The sequence below is a fragment of the Solea senegalensis genome, linkage group LG15 (genome assembly GCF_019176455.1).
Source record: "Solea senegalensis isolate Sse05_10M linkage group LG15, IFAPA_SoseM_1, whole genome shotgun sequence".
NCBI classification, from domain to species: domain Eukaryota; kingdom Metazoa; phylum Chordata; class Actinopteri; order Pleuronectiformes; family Soleidae; genus Solea; species Solea senegalensis.
In genome coordinates, this window is record NC_058035.1 from 9,645,199 (window position 1) to 9,669,740 (window position 24,542).

The 24,542-nt window shown below is 42.1% G+C and overlaps 1 protein-coding gene across 2 annotated transcripts in view; it reads left to right on the forward strand.

The window, feature by feature from the left end:
• The first annotated feature begins 1,458 nt into the window (after window positions 1-1,458).
• The window catches only part of mcu (mitochondrial calcium uniporter), a 51,315-nt gene continuing 28,231 nt past the window's right edge, over window positions 1,459-24,542 (forward strand). For both annotated transcript variants that reach the window (XM_044046047.1, XM_044046048.1), the window contains exon 1: window positions 1,459-1,633. In XM_044046047.1, coding sequence (XP_043901982.1) covers window positions 1,517-1,633 — 117 coding nt within the window. In that variant the 5' untranslated portion in view covers window positions 1,459-1,516. The remainder of the gene's footprint in view (window positions 1,634-24,542) is intronic.

The following is a 24,542-nucleotide window of genomic DNA, read 5'->3' on the forward strand; positions in this document are numbered from 1 at the left end:
CCAAGATTTAGCCCTACGAAGAGTCAGAAAGAGGCGAGCTTTGTTGTGTCGGTCTCTTTGAAGATAGCAGGACACAAGTACCAAGACATAAATGATAAAATGAAGATTTAGAAGCTTTCTGATTTGATTTTACCTCTGCCAAGGTGGTTATGATTTTGGCTGCATTTCTTTGCTTGTGAGCAGCATAATTCAAAAAGTAAAGGACAGGTTAGATTGAAATTGTCTTAAGATGTAGTTTATAGCCCCATGAAGAAAGGATTCGATTTTCGTGGTGAGCCAGATTCAGAATTCTTTAAAAAACTATTTCGACCTTGTGAGATATGTGTAGTGACACTGGGGAAACAGTGGCTTTTGGTGGAGGTTTAAAATGAATTTAAGTTCACAACATAATACTTATTCTTCTTATTTTTAGTATTTAGAACTCAAGCGTCCACATGGTCCCCATAAGGTTTATATTCGGGCTGAAAATATGGGTCCTCAGTGTGTTTTTCTGAGGTTTCCATGGCCCCACTCATGTTTGCCCACATGGGCCCATGTTACTGAAACCATATAGAACCTGCATAATTTGCCCATTTCAAGCCCATGCCCACTTAGTACCCAGGTAGCCTGGAAAGGTAACTAATGGGCATGGGCCTAAAGTGGGCAAACGTGGGTGGAGCCACCACAGAAACTGTGGAAAAATCTGCTTGGGACCCATACTGTCAGCCTGAATATAACCCTTATACATGGACATGGTAGCTGGGGTGTGCAAGAGAAGTAATTGATTTTGTATTGTTGATTGAATTGTCGATATTCCTTTCATGACTGGGAATGCCATACTTGTGTACTTACTGTACATGAGAGGAAAAGAAGACTGAAAATCTCCTGTAACTTCACCGCTAGTGTCTTTCACATAATATATACTGTGACATAGATTGTAGAGGAGAGAGAATCACATGATTATTATTTAAGGTTGATATTTTCTTTCTCTTTCTCCTTAGCATGTATAGTGGCATCTCAAAGTGCTTTCTTTTGTCAAATCGTGTATAACAAAACCACCTACTTCTCCAGTAGAACATATACAGTACATGTAAATAAAAGGTAAACAACAGTAGACACTAAAGACTCAAACATACATTTGACAATCTCCATGAATAATCTCCATAATAATGTGAAGTACTTTGTGTGAATCTTTTCTTTATTAAATGATTGATATCACAGCTCTATATCAGAGCCTGTGTGTGTACTGTCAGATGAGTAGCCTGCATGTAAGTTCAGCTCTGGTTAATTAAATGGAGGAACTCAGTGATAGGTGTTCCTTTCATAGATATCAAATACAGTCTGTGTCTATTTGTTTAGGAGTAGCCCGCACAGAGGCGTCTGATCTATGCATATCATACTGGTGCAACACTGGGCATGTGTATGAAGCCGTGTAGTCCAGCCCCGCAACCCGCCCACCACCCTCCCTCTTCCCTTCGGTGCGTCTCTGTCCGCCCGCCCGCAGCAGTCTCCTTTCCGGCGAGGTTTCACTACAGAGATGGCTGTGAAAGTGTGCAGATCGATACTCCTGTTGTCCCGGAGCAGCGGAGCGGTGGCCAGCAGCCTCCCCGCACTTGTTGTCTCTTCACAGCGACACCATCAGCACATACGACCGGTAAGTCCCAGGACGTGCGTGCGCTCAGGGAGGAGGTGTAGGACCGGGCAGTCTGGCAGGAACGGGAGGCAAAGCGGCGGCTGCGCTGGCTAAGGAAGTAGAGCTAACTAGCCTCAAGATTTTTCCGTTCATGTCTTGTTCTTGAGATCGCCCCTCGCGTAAAGGTGAAGTACAGGATGAGTCATGATATGTATCTCAACGTGGTGTCGTGTCGGTGTTGTAATCCACGCTGGGACGTGAATCTTTAACAGTGGCAATGCAGTTTTTTTTTTGGAGAGCTTGCTGAGAAGCCCATCTACACCCCCCAGACGTTTACTGTAAAGCAGCCGTTCGAGTCCGACACTCAGCCGCCTCCTCATAAAGCCTCGTTTCTCCTGCGTCCTTCAACTTTGTAGGTTTTTTTTTTACCGTCCAGAAAAGGCTGCTCATAGGACTGTGTGTCAATATGAACGCGATCCCACCATAGGTGTTGGGACGTTTTCTGCAGTAGACATTGGTGTTGGTTCGGCTGCTGTCGGATGGCGATGGGTGTCTTTATATTTTTATGCCGTTGCATTAAACATGTTAATTGTGAGCAGGGCGGGTTTTTTTTGGCTGCAGGAAGCTTTAGTTGCCAGTCCATGACCGATGATTCCCCTCATCCCTCTACATAGTCTGTGTGTGTGTGTTGCAGCAGAATAATGGAAGTATGCCCGGCAGAGTGGAGAAAGGAAAACTACACTTGTGTGCACACACACATATTTTTGCACAGCTATCATTGTGAAGGCATAATGCATTTCCGAGCCCCTTACCAAATAATAATGGCTAATAATGTATCACTTTTCAAAACAAGGTTACAAAATGCTTTACGAAATAACCTTAACGTTACAACTGAATGCCTAGCCCTCACCATAACCTAATTCCAACCCTTAAATCAGGTCTTAACCCATAAATAGCCCCTTTACTGTGTGACAGAAGGACTGGCCAAAATGTGCCCTCACTTTCCCAAACTGTCCTGGTGTCTCAGGTTTAACGTTCAAAATGTTCCTTACGAAGCAATACATAAAAGTACACACACACACATACATATGAATGAGACTTTACAGAAACATGGAAAACCCACACTTGGATGATGTCACACTCTCCAGCCAGCCTGCTATAACCTCCCTCCCTCCCTCCCTCCCTCCCTGTGGGTGTTTCCCCATTCAGTGGTGGGGTGATCCTGGGTTTTCCTGCAAGCTAATCCATGTTCTTGCCCGCGTAGTAATAGATGCAGTAGCAGAAATGCTCACAATGACAGGATGGTAACAGGGTTTAAAAATTGTTGTTATAGTGCAGTAGTTGCACATTTCACTCGCTCGTGCCTTGGGCAGCTGAAAATCTGAGCCTTATCAGCAGCTGCCTGAGGAGGGAGGTAAATCACAGGACAGACCTGGCCATGAAAGAATGAGGAAGTAACTGCTACCCAGGATAGCATAACCTGTGCGTTGTAGCAAGAAACACTGCTGTGCCGCGCTGCTCCATCCCTTCACGCCTTTATTTTCCTTGCTCTGTTTGTCTTCCGCTCACCTTTTCTTTTCCCCTCTTTTGCTTGTTTTTTCTTTTCTTACTCCTCCCATATGCAAACACTTGCAGCAGGGCTTGTGAAACCAAACATACTGTTTCCCCGTCTTGAGGTGAAGCAGCTGGTCAGAATAGACACACATGCTCCACTGTGGCCCCCATTGCTGTTGCCTACCGTGAACTGTCATAACAGGAAACATTAACCCCCCATGGAGAATAAATATTCTCCCCTTCTTCTAAAATAACTCTGCCTATTCAAACCTCATGTGATTTATGGGGGGGTTGGGGGGCGGGTTGTATGTCTGCAGAGTTTGCGCTAAGAGGTTTTTCATTTCGTGTCAGTCTGCTCAGGTTGTAGTTTTGTTTTCCCGTCACACTGTGTCTTTGTCCGTTGAAGCGCTGCTGCAGCTTCTAACTCAGGCCTGTTACGGTGTGACAGCCAAGTCTTTATATTCATTTGCGAGTCCCTCACTGCAGTGTGTAAACTCTGTTTCTAGACTGGTGTCTTAAACACTGCAGTGGGGCACACGCTAACGACGTGTCATTAAGCATTTTGTGTCTGTAAGCAGGGTAGGATCCTCTAAAGACACAAATATGCTATTTTGAGCCAAGTTTTCAGGTGTATGATGACTGCTGTTTGTCTCGAGGGGTCGTCTCCTCTGGGATGCACGGCAGACTGTGGGCTCCAGAGGTGCTCGTTTAACCTGCACCAGATTATTGTTGAGTCAGATGGCATGTTAAATGCAACCGTGGCAGAAGAATTGAGTCATTGTGAATAAATTGTTGTTCAGGGATTTGTAGTATGAGTAAAGGGAGTCATTTCACTGCATTCTCTAAAACTCACTGTGAACTTGGGAGTAAAATAGACATCACGTTTTTAAAAAAAAAACCCAAAACATTTATTGCTGTTTCAACCAACATGTTCGCCAAAGCTGAGCAGACGGTGGTTTTAGCCACCTGTGGCCATGAGTTCAAATCCCACTCCTGGCTTTAAATCCAATCAGTGTTGGAGTCAACTAATTTATTTCTCCTGCTTTGACGGGCTCACCGTTAAAGTTGTATGGATTAGTGTGAAAAGAGAGTGACTGCCTGCTTGGGGCTGCTGTCTGTTAAAGGTGATAAGATAGTTGATTGATTGATTGATTGATAAACCCCTCCACACAGGCAGTTTCATTAATGTAATCTCTTCTTTAACCCTCTTATGACCATCATGATAATCAGGCCGCCTGGATTTATTTTGACTTTATGGCTGTTGAATTGTCAAAAAATAACTAGTAACTTTCACTTTTGACATCTGGCTGTTATGTTAGAAATATGCTACCGTATTGACAAGTATATGGGTGCAATGCTCTATTTCTCTGCTTTCTGGTTGGTATCCATCCATCTTCTACCACTTTTTCCTCCACATGAGGGTCACGGTGGGTGCCGTGCCAATCTCAGCTGACATAGGGTGAAATGTGGGGTACACCCTGGACAGATGGCCAGTCCATAGTTTTTGAAATTTCTAGATATCACCCACGGTCTAGGAGTTACTGTAATGAGAAGTCGGCGACGACAGCCTTGGTAAAAGAAGGGTTAAAATGAGCAACCTGGTTTGTGACTCCATTCGTAATCTCACATTTACATGTATGACCGAGATTTGACATGAAATGATGAGTGGAATTTGTGCCCAATTAACGATTTCATTCTTCACTCTGGAGTGTGGTGATTGACAGATGAGTTGACTTCTCATTTCAACATAAAAGCCAAGCTGACTGCTCATGACATTAGAGGTTTATGATGACGACCTGCAGGTCTATCCTCAGATTTTATCAGATGGTGTTTGATACCTCCGCCAAATCCTAATAATCTTTGTTCAGCACAGCTGTTCCATTCCATCTTTTCACTATTATTCGATTACTATCTGTACAAGGCAATTTTAATAGGCATGAAGTGCAATCTAGTGGGTTTTCTTTAGTGGGTAAGAAAATTGATTTGTGTTTTCCTGTGGGGTTTCATATGCTCTTGCAAGGTTATATGAGGCAAAGTGATATGATAGAATTTCAGTCAGTCAAAGGTAAAGTTACACAAATGATTGATTTGTGGCACGTATTTTCCATTCAGCTCACATACCATGCCACATTAGCATACAGTATTGACTAATTTGGGTGCATTTGAAGGCAACCAGCCTTCATAAACTGCTTTATGAAGTGTTTCATAGTAAATGACGCAAATAATATCACAAAAAAAGATGAACATTTTTGGGAATGACAGTATATTATGTTGTATTAAGACCCCTGCTATTAATTTAGTTCTAGAATACACATTTTGGTGCTGCATGAAAACGTCATCAGGGCATGAACCCGGGGTCACTGGGTGTTTCAGGTCTTTAATCAGCAGATGCCCTCACCCAAGTGACCTAGCCAGGGGTGATCAGTCAATGACTTGTGTTCACACATGGATCTCATTCTCCTTGATCCACATCCACCTGGCAGGCCTTTTCCGCTGCATCCAGGATGTTTTTTGTGGCTGTTATTTTTGCCTGTCTTCTCATGCCAAGGACTGTGAGTGACCATGTTTGTTAGCGGCTGGTGGTTCCCCTGCAGCCAACTTCCCCAGGCAATGGGCTTTCTAGCCATTCCTCCGGCAGTCGGCCCCGCAAGCTCGACATATTTTGTCCTTTTCCACTCGTTTGCCTCCTCAATCCTGTCTTCCCAGGGGATGGTAAGTTCCAGCATTACCCATTGCGTCATTGTTTCAGGTGTTAAAACAATGTCTGGGCAGAGCCTGAGTGGCTGCAATGTGGTCTGGAAAATCAGCTGTTTCCCCAGATCGAGGTGGCGCTGCCAATTGCGAAACATTCCAATAGTCTTGTGCCCTCCAGAGGCTGTTCTTTGCTGTTCTTGATGGCAGTGCAGATTGAATCTGCCAATGACTGAATGACTCTCTCTCTGTTTATTTTAGTTTTAGATGGAAGACTTAGAGAAAAATGTTCAGGAACTGAAGGAGAAACCACCAGTATTCTTTATCAGGTGCAAAATGATAACACCTGCCCTTCTGAACGAGTTCAGCATCTAAATCCAAATTTTGTCAAGGCTGCGACACTGTATGTGTTTATGATGCTGCTGTTGTGATTGGTTTACTTGAAAATAGGTCATAATTTGCATCTGTGTTGGCAGCAAAGTAGATGATAACTTCTGTGTAGTTCTTTGTTGTTTGAATTTGAAGTTTAAAGGTGGACTTGAAGGAAACCTACAACCATTAAGCATTTGCACTGTGCAAATACATAGAAATATATTTGACAACAATATTCCTAATTACTAGTTGTTCTTTTAAAACAGGGAAATAAATGCAAAACATTCTACAGGTCAAAGGGCCAATGTAATGTAATGTAGTTACTGCACCAGACATCATAAAAGTAAACTTGATTGACTGAATTGCATTACAGAAATGTCTCATCGTTGTCTGTATCTAAAACTTTTATCAAGTATAGTGAGTTCTTCCTTCAGAAACAAAGTTGCAATTTGGTCAAGAAAGAACCTTCTTAAAGGTACAGTCTCCAAGAATTAGTGGCATTAAATGATGAGACTTCAAACATCCACTCACCACTCCCATTCCCGAAGTTGTCAGGGAACTGTGGCCTTTGCATTCTAGAAAGTATGCCATTCTTCTTCTACTGCGTATTAAGCTTCTGCTTCAAAACGCAAAATGCATGTTTGTTTACAGGACTGAAACAAGCCAAATGCCTAAAGTACATATGAAAGACTTATTCAGAGGCTTCAAATACAAATTACTTATTTTAAGAGATTATACAAATACAACATACATATAGGTAGAACATTTCATTCCTGCCAATAAACCCTCCTACATGTCACATACTGGACCTTTATGGGTTTTATATTGTCACCAGTGCTCACTCAAGGGTGAGTTATGGATTTTGCATAATGTAACATGCAGTTCATCTCATTTATCATTATCAATAAAAACACAAAGACTAAATATTTTTTTGTGGGGAGTGCAGGGATATAGTGTTTGAAACTAGTCCAGTGAGTGCTTGGTCAGAACTCGTGGACCATGAAAGAATGCATCCCTAAAATGTGTCATCAGAGACTAAATGCTGATGACTTTAATGGGTCCCACAATACACCGCTCCTCCGCTCCCTTCACTGGCTTCCTGTAGCTGCTCGCATCCGCTTCAAGACTCTAGTGCTTGCGTTCCATGCTACAAACGGATCTGGTCCAGCCTACATCCAGGACATGGTCAAAACCTACACCCCAGCCCGCCCACTCCGCTCTGCATCGACAAACCGGCTCGCTGCCCCCTCACTGAGAGGATCGCAGAGGCACTCTCAGAACTCAAGACTGTTCACTGTCCTCGCTCCCAAATGGTGGAACGATCTCCCCATCGACATCCGGACAGCTGAAAGCCTCCACATCTTCCGCCGCCGACTAAAAACACACTTCTTCCGACTCTACCTCGACTAAGACGACAGAATTGTATATCGCACTTATGACTAGCACTTCATAGTTTGATCTACTTGAAGCTCTTACTTACTTCTAGCTCTTATTTGTACCCAAATGTTTAAATGCACTTTTGTAAGTTGCTTTGGATAAAAGCGTCTGCTAAATGACCTGTAATGTAATGTAATGTAACATGTAATGGGTGTGTTTCTCTGATTAGTTGGCAATCAACCTGGCAAGCGATAGCCAGAGTAATCATCAGTCATGATGACATTGTGACTGACACCTCTCTCTTTCTGTGTGTGCATACAGTGTGTGCATGTTTAGCAAAATGTGATGGGATCATGCGAGCTGTGACACTCATTAATAACGTAGTAATGAGCAGCAAGTGTTTCAAGAGATGGAATGTTAATGTGTTGAACAGCATGATGGAGTCTACTTTTAAAAGTCTGCTGTGGTTTGTTTTTCCTGAATCCTGACATTTCTATAATTCCTTTTCAATCATCATAGTTTGACTGCTCAGTGAAATGTTTGAGTAGATATTTGAGATGAGATAGGGTTCAGCAGAACCGATACAATTCCGGCAGTGTTTCCACCATGCCACTGATTAAACTGGGTCATTATTTTTTTTACACGTGCCCCGTCAACAGCTGTGAATTTAGTGTTATTTTTCCACCATTTCATTGACAGAAAGAAAAAAAAAAACCCTACCTTTTCTTTTCCGTTTTACACCTCCAGACATATGCTAGTGCGTGTCCTGTATTCCCCCGTGTGCTTCCCTCTTCTAATTTTCCTCAGCTGTCTGAGTGCATCACACTACAGCACCTGCTCCACACAGTAACCTTTCTCACACTCACCAGTTATTTGCCCTTTGGTCAAAAAGAACTTTCCTGGAAGGTGAAAACCTTACAACCTCACTGAAGGTAGTGCACCGTATTCACTCAGCCACATCCTCCCATCCAACCCACTGTCTGAATGTACAGTTGTTGTTTTCATGCTTCGATTAAGGAGCCACATTTGTCTGTAATCGGCGGGTCGTTATGGAGATGCAGTGTCGTCGTTATGGATGAGGCCATTGTGATGGACGAAGTCCTCATTAACACTCTGAAAGGGATTTCACCCTTGGTGTGGTAAACAACTGGTGAACCTCCGCTGTTGGCATAGACTAATTAGCTGCTTCCCATGTTTCCGTGTGGCCCAGCATGCCTCCAGTCAAGTCTGCAAAGGACATTAAACTAGGCCAATGTGTGTAATGTGATGATGGATGGCCGCAACGCTTGGTTACCTCCTCATTTCTGGGACATCTAGCTGGTTGTGTCCTCTGTTAGGTGGGCAGGTGAGGCTGCCACTACAACCTGAAGGTTATCAGCAGCCCTGCCTTTCATACCATTATCAGATTAGGGGATTAGGCTCATTATTGTGACAGCCAAACACATTTGCTGCAATGTAGTGTTCAAATAGATGTTAATTATAGACTGGGCAGATTTAGCTTGTATGATGGATGGTCAGCCATGCACACATCCATTTAAGAAGGTGGGACAGTTATGGGTGACTCCTGATTTTATTAATACGCACAAACACATATTTCAGTTTATTTGCAATTGTGAAAGTATTGTAAATCTGTTGCCAGTAATAACCTCTTTCACACTGTGTATACCTGGGATTTTTAAACCCAAGTGAAGCCGCTAAAAAAAAGGTGAGTAACACCATTCCCTTTGCCAGTGGTTGCTCTGCCCTGTGGTGTTTGTGTCTCCCGTTTGTGCGTGATTTGTGATGTTACTGAAAACAACAAAGTGAAAGAAACACCAAATTATGCTTTTGGTTCACAGTGATCATGTTTTGGTGGTGATTTTGAGTGATGTCTCAAGTTTTAAAAAAATCAGGATGGCTAAAAATACGATAACTATTTACGGCCACAAGAGGAGTCCACGTCGTAGCGTTGCACCAGAAATGATGCATCGCTGGTAAAAATAGAGCGTTTTCACCCAGATCTTGCGTTTCCAATGATGCAGATCTGAGCAGAAGCACATTAAAACCCATCTGCACTGCAGAGTCATTTGACCTTGGAGTGAATACCGATTTAACACTTTCTTACTGGTGGAAAAAAATGTTTAAACGCAGGATTAAATACATTTTTGATCAGTGGGAATGAAGTTTGTACAGATATCCTCTTTAACTATGCTGTTTAGATACTGTATGTTCTAGCCATATTGGTGTTATTACAAAAAACACATTTACAACCAAGTCACAATGGAGGAACAAAATGAGTCAATAAGTCTAGATGGCTTTCTATGTAACATTCATCCTCACAAGACAAATGTTCCTCATTCATATTTACGAACTGTTAACTCGAGTTTTGTGAAAGATTCAGGATAGGTTCAGGATATCCTGTGCATGACTTTGCATGGTGCAGTTTTGAGTTTGTCAGTTCCCGAACGCAGCAAAAGACCCAGAGTAATGAGCCATAGAGTAATGTTGCAGAAAGTGGTTGAAAGACCCTCTGGTTTTACTTCACATGAAAGCCCTTACACTCCTGGACTCATTAATTTAATGCACATATTATATGGCTAGGTCAAAGTTTCGAGAGGTCAGGGAATCAGTCGCATCTGGACAAGTGTACCGGTAATCTAAAAAAATAAGCGAAATCTACAAGAGATTTCTTGAGAAGGAATCACTTTGGATTCCTTTTTTTTTTGGTGGGCTACGGTGCATTGTGCCAGTATGGTGTCATGCTGTTAGAATTGCTGACACAGCTATCACCATCTGGCCCCACGCACCCTGCGACACACACAAGCCAGAGTTAGGGTTTACAATTTCAGACCATACCATGGCGTGGTTAATGGTTGTGTAACAAAAACGCTCCTTGTGTGGGGTTTAATGATTCTGAAATGATAGATGGTGATGGAACTGTGATAGTATGGCCTGCTGCCATTTCTTTACTTATACATTTAATAATCAAAATTATAATTCATGCAAATCACAAAACTGTCATTATAATTCAACAAAGAAAAGTGTGAACTGAACCCTGGTCTGAGCTGAATTATGTATTTGTTGAATCACTTCATTCCTACTCCTCACACATATTTATTAGACATTTATTATCCTTGCTGATTCCACCTTGTTTGGTTTTAATAGAACCTACAATATGTGTGTGTATAAAAGCCCCTTTTATTTAGATGTAATCCTGTCATTAAAATATCTCTGAGCTACAGATATACATGTCTAGGGAAACTCAAGTGGATATGACACAGCTGTAAATTCCCGTGCCAAACTGTCCCATGTCCCAAAAATACTCTCACTTGTCTACTTGGTGCTGCTTTATTGCATTGAAAACAAAGTAGTGTGTTGAATCTGACAGTTCCATCAATCCCAATTGTGCAGTGAAAGGGAGGGAGAAGAGGGGGAGAGAAGAAACTGGTGTAGCAGTCAAAGGCAGCAACTGCTAATTAGAAGTGTAACTTACTATGTTCAAAGGAGTCCTGTTTTCCAAATGGGCAAAGTAGTGGCTGGAAAGTCGTTCACAGCAATGCTAGGATTTGTGATGTGAGGATTCCCTCGACCTCAGGCTCACCCCTTTCGCTGGAGAGAAATTGGGTGAGCAAAGCAGCTTCTTGTTAGTGTTCCCATGTCACTGCCAGCAGAGCTGAAAGGATTACTGCAAATGTCTACTGTTCAAACTTTTGCCCCGAAATTGGAGTTATATCATTTCCCTGTTTGTGGCAAATTTGTGCTCAATTAGTGTCAAACCAATGTCACTGGGTAGCTCTCTGCAAAAAGATCACCAAGGTATGTGAAACAGGAGCATTTAGGATCCCTAACAACTGTTTTAAGTATAATTACTCTGTAAATGATTTATGCAGGCATACAAGTCACTTAGAAACTCAGTAGGAGTTTCAAGGACAAAATTCTGCTCCATTAGGTCACAGTTTAACCAAGAGAGAACATCACAATTGGATGCAGATATTGGAGAGAAGCGTAGAAAGATGAATAATATGTACAAATGACTTTCCAAATTGGGGCCCCTTCAAACTTAAACCCAGTCAATAGCACTTTAATCAGCGGAATAACCCCACACACAAGCTCCCGACTAGTTCCTTTGTTCGTGCTGGATCAGTGCACAGGGTTAATGGCAAGAGAGCGTGACATTTTCGACTTCGTTACACTTTTTTTTGTCATGGTGATTTAAGAAATTGGTCTAGTCACTTCTGACAAAGCCAGTTGACCTACAGAGGAAAGATGAGGACTCTGCTCTGCTGGAGGGAAATCTGCATCCATTTAAGAGTTAGTGTGAGTACTAGTGAAACACTGTGGTGTTTAGTTACCAGGGAAACGGCTTTGCTGGTCATGGTTAAACAGTATGTTTTGAGGGCTGTGTCATCCCCCTTGTGTGGAGGTTATTATGGCTAGTGTAGAGAGAAAGTGTAGCTCCATGGTGGTTTGGTGCCAGACAGTAGATTTCCATGCACATTTATGCCATTAAGTTGGACGACTGTCCTTGTCCCAGTATAGAAGCACTGTTGGGGAATTTAATTATTGAATGAAGTTTGTCAGCCCCTTATGTCTTCTATAATATCAGGTGGTTTCCTGTTTAGCTTGCAGCTAGTTGTTGGCATGTCGGTGTCCTTGTTGTTCCTCCGTGTACTGTCTTCTATTATTTTCTGGGTTCAAGCTGGCGGTGGGAACTATGGCGTGTGCACAGAGCACCCAGGCTAGCTTGAGTCCGACTTTTTTTTCTATTGTCATATCCACATACAGTATTTAGTGCCTGGCACTCCCCAGAGTTGCATTTACTATATGGTGATGTCAGTTGAAGTGGAGGAAGCTGACTTTTAAGATGTAGTGGTCCTAACAATGACACATTGAAGGAAGCTGTTGCCTGGCAGCTGATCAGAGAAATGCCGACAGGAGAACAGGATGTCTGACACCCACAAACCATGCGTACATCAGAATTGTTATTATCCAGAAGCTTCAAGGCCCATTTATGCTGCTGACTCATAAAAGTTCACCATTTCTGTTTTGTTCCCTTTCACTTTTCCAATATCAGCCTTCTGAAATGGAGCTGTCAGTGTTTTCTGAATGATGCCTCTGGCTGCATCATTACACATCCAGAACTGAACCTTAACTGAGATTGATCAGGCTCTGAGCACGTTCAGGGAGTCAGTGAGCCTCAGAAAGCAAGACTGTCTGTCCGGCCTGGTGCCCAGTTGGTTTGCACTGTAATTACCTAGATTGTAGCAGCGCTGTGGTTGACACAAACCGAGGCTGGGGATTCACCATGGTGAAAACAAGGATGCACACTTTTGCCCAGCAATCAACTCATAGCCCTTAAGTCCCATTGTCTTATTTGCAATGATTAACTGGACCAGAGAGATGAGCCAAACAAGCCCCGAACAAGTCAAGCTCATATTTTTAAATATAATTTGAGTATGTGTATTTGCTACCATGCAACATTCTTGCAGCTAATTTGTAATTTTCCTGTTGGTAGGACTCCCGCCTCTCTCCTGACTACTTAATTGCCAGTTTCAAATGAATCAGAGGTCTGAGCTTTGAGTCTTGTTTCTTTTAATTAAGTCCTGTATCAGTGCAAGTGGATCAATGGCTGGAGACACACACAGAATAAGCATGTCGGTTACAGAGAGCAGAGCGGGGGGTGATTGGCCTTGTGTTACGGGTCGTACATGTGGTATGACAGACGTGTTGGTTGTAGCCTTCCTTTTGCTATTATCAAATTATCGTGTCTTGGTTTTAAAGTGGTTTTAAAGATTTTTACTCGATTTGAACCGCTTCAATGTCATTTTGGTGGCTTGTTTGCGGGGGAGATTGGCTGTCTCCACCCCTCCCTATACTGTCTGTGAGCGGAAAACCAGCCTTGCAAGATCAGGGCTGCTGACCCCATCCTCAGAATCAGGAGGTCTGGAAACACGAATTGCTTGACTTAACTACACACACACACACACACATCCCCTAGCCAGGTACAGATATGGCATAACTGGCGAAAAAGAAGCAGAGCAAACTGTTAACGGATGGAAGCGAGCAAGATGAAATGTCTGTCTGACCGAGTGAGGAGCCACACACAAGTAAACATCAGATTTTTTCAAATGGCGAGAATTGAAAAACGCAGAAGATTCTGTTCTCTTAAACTTCTCTTAAATTTATAATAAATTCATGTATGTAATATTACATTTATACATCATTTTATTTAAAAAACTGCAGTGCAGGCACCAAAACAGATTGGAGAGACAGACGATAAGTGTTGTTAAGTATTTAAGGGGATCAATTTAAGTCTTTTGTATCGAGAGAGGACACAAGGGATAAGGCAAGATGGTGGCAGATGATCTGCTGTGGCGACTCCTAAGGAGAGAATTCAAAAGAAAATTTAGATTTATTGTTATAATTGCTATTATTAAACTGTTATATTTTATTAGATGACGGGGAAAAAACAAAACTGGCCTAACCTATCGACGAAAACAAACCGCGTCTTATATTGGCCGTGAGCTGCACGGATTTCTTAATAATAGCACAGTCATTGGTCCTAGAAAAACCCATTTCGGTTGACCTCTAGAGTTAATGTTGTATTACTGTGCACATCAGTTAACCTGATGTCGGTCTTCCAGTGACTGACATACAATGTGCGGCTTAATTTTAGATGCCCTGTATGTCACAAAACACCTGTGCGTCATGAAAGCAAAGCATTTTCCCGGCGTATATGAGTAGCGTTCCGTCTTCCTGTATTTGTGTCAGTGAGGATTTAGAGGGGACAATGTGTGAGTGATACAGTACAATCTCACTTTTGCTCAAAGGCACCTCCAGGAAGCAGGGAGGTAAATAAATTGCTTATGTAAATAGCTCTGCTGCTTTAAACCATTGTTGATGAGGTCTCTGATGTGATTCCAGGACACAAAATATTTCAATTTTCTTTTGTTTTCTGGCTTAAAAGAGCACTTAACTTTGACTTGTGTCGGCATCGGATCATCATTTTAAGAAGGAATATTCAGGAGCAACAACCACAGCACTAGGGCAGCAGCTGACGATTATTTTCGTAATGGATTGATCTTTTTCTCGATTAATCGATTAATCATTTGGTCCATAAAATGTCAGAGAATGTTGATAGTGTTTCACAAATCTGGAAATTTTTGTTTGTCCACTAACCAAAATGGTTCAGTTTTAATGATTTATTCAGTTACGGAGCAAAGAAACCAGAAAATACTCACATTTAAGAAGCTTATTTTGAAATATTTAAAAAACGCTCGTTTATCAATTATCAAAATAGTTGACGATTAATTTAGTAATCAATTAATAATTGCATCAATCGAGTAATGGTTTCAGCCCTACACAGCAATTAGATGATGGTGACACACTAAGACTGAGTGCATTTGCTAATGAAATCTGACAGCTGTAATTGTTCTCGGTCATTGAGTTAATGCCGTGCTGTTTGTCAAAGCTCAGTTTTATGGAGCAGCTGCAGTTGAGACACTGAAAATTGGAGACTAATGCTAATTGGCAAGTTGTGGAGGACTTTTTCCTTTGACAGCGTTGATCCCACGACTGATGTCCAGTGTGGTGGTGGAGGTCTTTCTGTTCATCAGATAGCTTCACTCATCCAGCTCTTTGTTGTATGACGGACCCGTGCAGGGAATTAGAAACATCCTTCTCTATTGATTTATTTGTGTGGATGTGATTGTGCATGCACACGGTTCCTTTATAGTTGACATTGAGGAAGAATCTTTTGACCTCCAAAATGCCTGTGGTTGTCTCCTCTTCACACGTAGATGTCAAAAAGGCAGCAGAGTCCCGGCAGAGTCCCACGAGCTTCTGCCCCAGAAGGTTTGGAATGACCCCACTTCACCCTCTATCTGGCATGTGTGCGTGTGCAACCTGGAGTTTGACAGACACGCAGCTTCTTGTAACTTCACACACTTAAATCCTGCTTTCAGCTGAGGGATTGTGAGCGAGCTGTTTGAAATTAAGCTGTGAGTAAAAATAAAGGCAGCATGGAGAGGTGAAGATACTAGACATTTCCATTCTCACTGTGATGAGCAAAGGATGAGCATCACTGAATGCCAGCTTGCTAACTCTCCACCCTTCTATAAATAGTGGAGAGTGGTGACGAGGAGACTTTGTTGGCGAATGCATTTCCATGGAGATGGTGTTCGTTGGGCTTGGGCTTTGTGAGCAACGGGCCATTGTGCAGGACTTGATTTTGGTCTACTTAAGGGGAACTATGTGTTTACATTCCATAAAATGTTGTCAGGACAGTATTTTCTTCCTTTTAGAAAAGTTGAGCAAGCTTTTTCTTCTCTGCTCAGTATCCATGTCAGACACTTTATACAACATCTATATTCTGCTTGGAATATAACAATTAATCACTTTTGTTATTGTGTTGTGTCAGGCTTATGCCACTTGGCTACACACAGACATGCAGAGCACGCAGATGCAACACTACTTCTTCCACTGTGCAGAATATCTTGTGTCGAGCAACACCTCAAACATAAAGATGTGTGATAGAGAATGTGCTGCCCATTTGTACACTGTATGAATGTATGAGTGAGTGGGTGAATAGCAAAACTGTAGTGTAAAGCAGCATTTATTGGTGTCTCCTGACCTGCTGGCAGACCACAAAAGACATGAAATTGTGTCCGCCTAAGTGTTTGTGTGTTTTTATCCTTTATGTTGCTCTAAAGGTATTTTAAAGCAGCCACATGTCCATTTTGTGTCACTTTCTGCTGTTTTCTTGTGTGCGTAATATTTAAAATGTTTCCCCCAAGGTGTTGAACTCGGAGTGGGCACAGCTGTTTGACATACCTGCGGCCTCAGAATAAAAAGTGCTGTTTTACTGTGCATATGGAAAAACCTGGTATCCTGGTATTTGTGTGTCTTTGACTGTGTTATCCTGCTGTGTTGGCTATCTGCAAATTAGCCCCATAAACCTTCCCTTTTATATACAGTCCAGGGAGAAAACAATTATCTGCTTGTCAGAGAAAGGTTCGTGAGTTATTCCTCATTCAGCCAAACCTGCTGCCAAACTGGCTTTTCTTAAGGAAAGCATTTCTAGCCTTGATGACCACTAAAAGTGCTCAACACTACAGTTTTGTCTCTCGCACATTGATACGGTGCATTTATGTGCAGCACTTGTCACTCAACGTCATTCACACCCTGACGACATGGCCACCAAGGAGCAACTTGTGGTTCAGTGTCTCGGCCTGTAGACTAGTGGAGCTGGGGTTCAAACCCCAACCTTCTGGTTGGAAGATGACTGAGCCACTCTTAAGTTGTTAAAGTGAGGAGACAAAGGTAAATAAAGTGTCACAGTTTCAAAAGTGCTAATGGTCTTGGTGTGCCTTGGTAACGCTTTGCACACTGAAAATGTTCATTTTCCAACAAAGAATTGATGGTTAGCCATTACGTTGCCCCTTGTTATGCAAAAATAGCTTCTTTATACATTTTATAATCTAATCTTAACTTAAATGCACCCTTTGTCCCTATAGCCTCTGATGCAACCAATATACCCAGTTCACATTCAGTACATCCCACCTGGCACATTTTGCAGTGAATAGCGCTCCGGTAGCTGACGTCACATAACCAAGGTAATGTTCTCTGGCAGGAAAGGACACTATGGATGTATATACTAGACAACACATAAATCAGACAACATGTCAGACAACCCAGTCTCTTTTTGGCTGTTTTCATCATAAAAATTGAAAAATGGCAGATAGCTGTTGTGTCCCGGGATGCCAAAACAGTCGGGGAATGGCTGACGGGAGAACACTTTAGATCTAGAGAGACAGCAGAGGTAAATCACTGCTATCAAACATCGCAGAGAGCAGAAGAAGACGGAGCCACAGGAACCTAGAAGCAACAGATTTCATGGTTAGCTCTTGTTAAAACATGGACTAGATTTACCAAGAACGAGTCTGCATAGCAACACCAACACAGCAATTATTTACATGTTGTTGGTAGACTCCTCCAGAGTTGAATGTTTGTCACAAAGCCAGATTATGACCATCTGTTCCCCTCCCGGCTCTTGTAAACTTTCAGTGACTCTCTTGGGTATGATGAATGGAAGTTAATCAGGAAGTTGAAGATGTCAGGGTCCTGCAGGTCCAGAATAATGTCCTCTCTTGCTTTAAATGGATTTAAAGGGTGCAGTGAACAGGTTCAATCCAGCACCGCTCCGGTTCATTTTTGCTGCATCTTAGGCTACCAACACGGCCGGTTCATTGAAACTGAGTCACGTGACGTCTGTAGCTCTATAGCAGGACATTTCTTTGTGTAAACATACACTTAATAAACGCCTACTGTACTGTTGTGCACTATTTACCTCATTCCATTCAGCCAGCTCTACAGAATAAATGTTACGCTACAACGAACAGGCAGTTTTATCTTTGCCTTTGCTTTTTTTTTTTGTACATGTTTTCAAAAAAAAATAGCATAATAGTCAAATTGCTGCCGTCTGTTTCCTTATTGTCATTTTGGCTTAACTCACTCTGTCCTAATCCTGTGAAATCTGACAACTCCTTGCACATCAAAAGATGTGCATTCTGTTAGGCAGCGGGGGTAGATGTTATTTTGAATCCCTACACAGGAAGAGATGTCAATGAGATTTGAAGTTCATCCTGTTAAGCATAAGAATAAGCACCTTCCAATCTTTTACAGTTATCCATTGGTGGCTAAATCTTTTTTTATCCTTGCTGCTTTGTAACCAGTGCCTCATTTTCCTCCATGAGGCATTCATGTCTGTCGATATTTCAAAATGATTAAAACACTAAAGTATGAGAATCTTCAGGAAATAAAATATACCCCAATATGTTAGTGATGTTCACAACATCTATTCTATTTAAATATTTAGTCTATTATGAAATAACTAAAATCTGGGCTTATGTTACACATTTTGCCAATTTGTTTAGATTATCCTTAACATTTCCAACAATGATTCAAACTTAATGCACACTGTCCACTGCAAGATGTCGATGTATATAACTCGACATTAGTGAAAATGTTTAAATCCTTAAAAAAAGAAGGGAGTATTGTATGTTAGAGGACAAGCAGAGAAATATTGTATATGGAAATGGTGTTGCTGACCAACACATGTACCTGTAATATACAGTGGCAGTGTCATGCACATAGAAAGTCATCCTTAGACAAAACGGCTAACTCTATTCTTTGCAAGATTCCATTTCAACAGACAAATGACAGGCCCATAAAACTTTGATTGATGCGGTTGGCTAGAGTTACACTACAGGCTTAACTTGTAGTCACTGCTGAGCTGCACTGTGAATGTAATGCTGGTCTACAGACAGAATTTGAATACATTTTTTGTTTTGTTTTTTCCCTCGGACTTCAACCTGAAGAGACACTGTGTGCAGACACCCATCATCCATGTACCCATATTTCTTCAGCAGTAGACCGTGGTGCTTTTTTTGGTACCTGATCCCAAGCGAGCTGAGTTGAAACTGAAATGTCACAGACTGCCGGACCACTGTTTGGCAGAGAGTGTCATCATTAGAAGAGTCCGACACAAGAATCCAACCGAACTGTAGATCAGTTAAATAGACTTAAAAATCTCCAACATTAAACAAGGGAGTGAAAGAAGAAACCACCACCTATCAGAGGAAGTGGCCTCAGTGCTGTGCTCTGTCAGCTTAGTTCCTGGATGGTCGGGAGAGGAATGAATGGAGCTTGACATGCATGCAAATGAAACCAGAGATGGCCTAATCCTAACAAGCTGAACGGGGTGTTTTGCCCCCATAGCTTAGCGAAGGTGGACACACTTCATTCAATAAATCGATTCCCCACTAGTGCTTGTATACTGGGACAAGGACAGTAGTCAAACTGAATGGTGTAGTGGAGCGACTTAACTGTGCGTGGAAATGTACCACGTCCCTCAGGTGACCATAACAGCCCTCTTTCACATCTTGACTCAGGTGAAACTAACAACCTGAAACTGGGTCAGAAGTGGCCGACCGGCTTTGTTTAACATAACGACTCTCAAGACGGGTATCCAACGCACAGAGACAAAATACCTGGATTTGTCCACCACTTAGTCAGAACTGAAGAAGCCTCTTGGATGAGATAGCTTCAGCTTAACCAAAACCCAATAACCAATTTTAGTTGACTACAGCGAACTCCAGAATTCAACATGATATTTTTCTGCCAGAGCTTTTCCTTTCTTTCATCATTTTCCTTTTATTTATCCTCGCAGGTATCAATATACAATCTGGCAATATCCTTGAAGAATTGAGGTACATTATGTGTTTGTATTTTCAAGTTCATTTAAATGTCAACATGTATTTTTCTGTGCATAATATGCGCGATTCAAGACCTCCGCTCATTTGTTTTGGCCCAAGTAATGCGTTGCTTAGTTTGGGAATCTGCCCGTACTGATTGTAAGCCACATTTTACAGAATAACAGCAGCATTTAGCTGTGGCATACTAAATTATTATGGCTATTCATGTAACTTTTTGCCAGTAAATGGTCCTTACTATTCACTGATGCAAAGAATGATTGCTTTGTAGTCATCGCACTCATGCAGAGGCCAAGTCTTTCATCTCTTCTCTGACGCGTGTTCACTCTCTCTTTCTCTCACATGCTTGAGTTTCCTCTCCCACACACCCACGCTCCTACTCTCCATGGTGCTGCTGATCATCATCTCCGTCTCCTCGGAGGGTGTCTGTCTTTTGTATGACGCAAAGCAAAAGGGACATTCCTAACAAAATTTTGTGCACCCATTACCCTCAGTATCAATTTTATCCTTCTTTCCTTCTTTCCTTCTTTCCTTCTTCATGTTCAATTCATGCTTGTTTACAGCAATGGCTTTCAATGTGCAATAAAGTCAGAAGCATTTGTTGTGACATCCCGGTGCATTCCTGATTACCAACAATACCAGCGCTGTTATGGTGTTGGTTTTTCTGCCCTGCTAACCTTTATTTGAGTAACACCTGGGGCAATAAATCAGAAAAATAGCTGTGTGGTGAATGTAGGGCTTAAATTCTTTTTGGGCCATATCCTGGCTCTTGCAGTCCCTGAGACACCTGGGGATGAAGCTGCATTGTTGCTGTATTCCATTATAAATGAAGGCGGTTCTCAGCCCACCCATTCCTCTTTGCTGCAGCAGCAGATGCTAAGCTGTCAACCCCACTCTCTGCTCTCGCCTCCTTCATGACCCGATTTGTGTGCATCCCACATGAGCAAACAATAAATAGTATAGTATAGTGCCAGTTTGCGTCACATTTGTGTATGGGTGGGTGTCCACCTTTTCCCAGGTGATTAATGATCACGGCAGAAACTGACCATGCAACCCTCCCTCGCTTTGTCTGCCTTAAATTGGTTTGTCACTGCTTGGCTGCATGGCTCATGTAATTTCTTTGTCCAGCCCTGCAGCAAACCACACGTACACACACACAATACAATGAAGACTTGTCCTCAAAAGGAAGCTGATAGTTGGGTTCACTGGGAATGTGACTTGGTCTATGATGTGATTAGTGTGAATCCTTCATGCCACCTCTACCTGAATGGGTTATTCTCTCACTGTACGAGATTCTATATTTTTGGGTCTTCCCCTTCAATTAGATCACTTCTTCTTCTTAACAATAGATGATTATCATTAGGCAGCAGCCGTCCACCCCCCACTGAGTACTCGAATGTGCCTAATGTGTTGGAAATTTCATTTTACACATCATCCATTCTCTTGGTCAGTGAATGCCTGCAGCTTCCCTGTGTTTTCTTTCTCTTACCCCTCACTGCCTTCCTTACAGAAGGGAAATACAGAGAGGGTGATGGAGCAAGGCAGGAAGAAGAGCTGAGAGGGGAAGATAAGGGGATTGGGAGAAATGGCCAGATCATAATGTGAATAACTGAAGTTTTAAGTGTCGCTCACTGACTTTGGTGCAGAACCCTTCAATCCTTCAGAAGGTGCCATTCTGCAGCTCCCATAGTTTTGCGGTCCCCATGGACAACGGCACCTCACATAAAGTGCACAGAGAGAATGTAGACAATGGACTCGATAGGGACATGCAATATTAAATAGCTTGTACGTTTGAACATCCAGTATGTGAGGACAAGATGATGTGACGTACGCCTGCTCCTCATTCTCTGCAGGATGCCCTCCATTTACCATCTGCTGTTGTAGTTCAATCGCTCAAATGCTACGAGATAGCATTTCCCATTCATTTGTCTGCAATTATTACTCAGCGGCTTCCCAATCCACTGGGCACCTCTGTCATGACACTTCTCTTACTCTGTGCTGCATCCACACAACACAAGGCTAGATGGGCAGAAACGGAGACCTTTGAAAACAATGACGTTACCCACGTTTGCTTCCTGACTGGTTCTTTTCATTCAGTTTCACCTAATTGGTGAGAGCTGGTCACGTCGTGAACAATAAGAATCCAAACTCCCATTTTGAAGGTCTGAGATTCACAATTTGGACGGGGCCATGTTGACACTGGCAACTAGTCTCCTATTGGATGACACCAGCTGTCTGGTGTCCACTCATATCTGTCATACTTCATCACTTTCACATCATTTTCCCATGGACTTCCATTCAAACAGAGTTCTTTTTGCAACCAGCTGAGTCACCCCATGGTAGATATTCATTGTAACTTCAGGATTGACCTAAGGGAGGCACATGCAGTCTGTGGTTTCACCTTGTCGCTAGTTTGCAAACAGGAATCCTTGCTTTATTTTTCACTGTGGTCGTTGGGGATACTTTCTAAAGCCAAGTAAACAACTACAGAGGAGAGTCGTCTTCCTGTTTACACCAGAATGCACCTGCTCAGTGTACCTGAACTGCTTACATGATATATGCTTTCAGGTGTGTTAGTACCGATACAGATATGGAACTGAAATGATTGTCTGGATGCAGATTGTTTTTTTTTTTTGTTTTGTTTTTTATTATCTGTAAATGGTTTTCAGATAAAAACTCATTTATATGGATGTGACCTGAGGTGATAGTTTTATTTATTTTATTTTCATTATTACTAACACTGTATGTATGCTATAGGTATAATGGACCACTTTTCTGTTCAAGATGATTTAGCTGTCAACTTTAAAATATGATATGAGGAAGGCATTTTGAATTTGTCTTGTTTTCTTGGCTTATGCACATGGTGATTTCTGTTGTACTTACACTCCTGATAAAGCAGGTTTTATCTTTGGATTATTGAACTCCTAGTCATTTATTGTGCAGGTTATGAGGTGTGTGATATTGCCTCTCTCTTGGTCTATCAGGTATGAAGACTTGAGTCTGTGTTTATTTGTTGGACTTTTACCCTACTGTGATCAGCAAACTTGTCAAGAATAGCCTCCACTAACTAGACATTACATTAATGTTTCGGTGTGGGGAACTGTTTTCATAATCAAGTTGGGGATAATAAGCTCATGAGTGGATGTGCTGAAAACACACAGTCTGATGCCACCGTTGTAGAGCACACCCACAGGCCTATTCAGTTGCACAATCTTCCACAGCGGTCCACTTAACTTAGCATCTGTGACATCTAAGATAAAACATTAGCCAATCTATGCTGTGAGATATCTTGCATAAAGAGACATCTGAGTCCTCTGGCGTTTTTGCTGATGAGTCGTTTCCAGTAATTAAAGCTGAGGATCGTGTCAGTCCAGGCATCACAAATGTGCAGAGGTGACAGAATGCTGGTGTCTGGCTTAGAGTTAATGTAAAACAATCCAGTGTACACTCGGGGGGGCAAACACAGCAGAGTACCGACACATGGCGCACGGTAGATGAAGTGCTGGTGTGATTGGATTTACCTGATAATACTGCAAGCTGTGCACCAGGCACGGTTTCGATGTGTCTGTGATCTGAGTCGGTTGGTCTGAGAGCAGCAGTGAGCTCATAGTACACCCTGCTATAAGTCAGCCGGTAAATCAATACATGACAAGCCAGTGGTTATTTATTTTCTCGCTGTGATGAGGAATATGAAACACTTTTCTGTGAGTGCCCCGAATGTGTCACACACAACGTGGCTGAACCTTTGATGCACGCAATATCATCTTGGAAGAACAAAGCCATTCAGTCTATTCTGAAGCAGCTGTGCACATTTCAAATCAGTGTTACTGTAAAAACCATCGTCAGGAGAAGGTTTTAAAGTAAAAATGGAGGCTTTTATCTGCTACATTTCCTCTCTCCGTCTGAATCTCTTAGTTTTATATCACACAGTAACAAAAATGATTATTCTTATGTTGGTCACTGAAAAGGTTTAATTAATTAAAGGTTTACTAATTTTACACCCTTTAATATCTCAGACATGCTGACAATGGCAGCAGTGTGTCCTCTAACACTGGTTAATGCTCTCACAATATTGCTGTACTGTATACTTTATACTGTAGACTATGGAGCTAATAGTTGCTACCACTTCATCCCCCAGCTCTGATATAAGCTATTCAGAATTACATGTCTCACTCTAGGCTGCAGTGAACGCTTGAAGATGTACTTACAGCTGCTCTTGCATTGGCAGCAAACACATCTTATCACCTCTTTGTTGCATTTTGTGTTTAAACCAACAGAAAAGGGTGTTTTTAGTAGGGACTTAACCAGCTTAACCAGATACTTAACCATTGTATCAGGATAATAAAGTAGCTAACTTTGTGTGTGTGTGTGTGTGTGTTCTGTATCGTCGTCCTCCAGTACTGTAGTATCTACAGACAGCAGCTGTCTTTTCCTTGAAGGATCCTCCCCTCGGTGGACCTCAGGCCTGGTGCAGCAAAGAGGTCACAGCCACGTCCTTAAGAAACAAATAAGGTGGCGCAAATTTTAAATGACACCACACTGTGTGTGTCTGGAGGGTAAAGGCTGAGCTCACCTGTCCCCACTCAAACAGAGGACACTTCATTGCTTCACGAGTCTATTTTTGGTTAGTATTCTACTGTAGAACTGATATATTAGTAGATATCAGTATGTGTGTATTGTTTTTG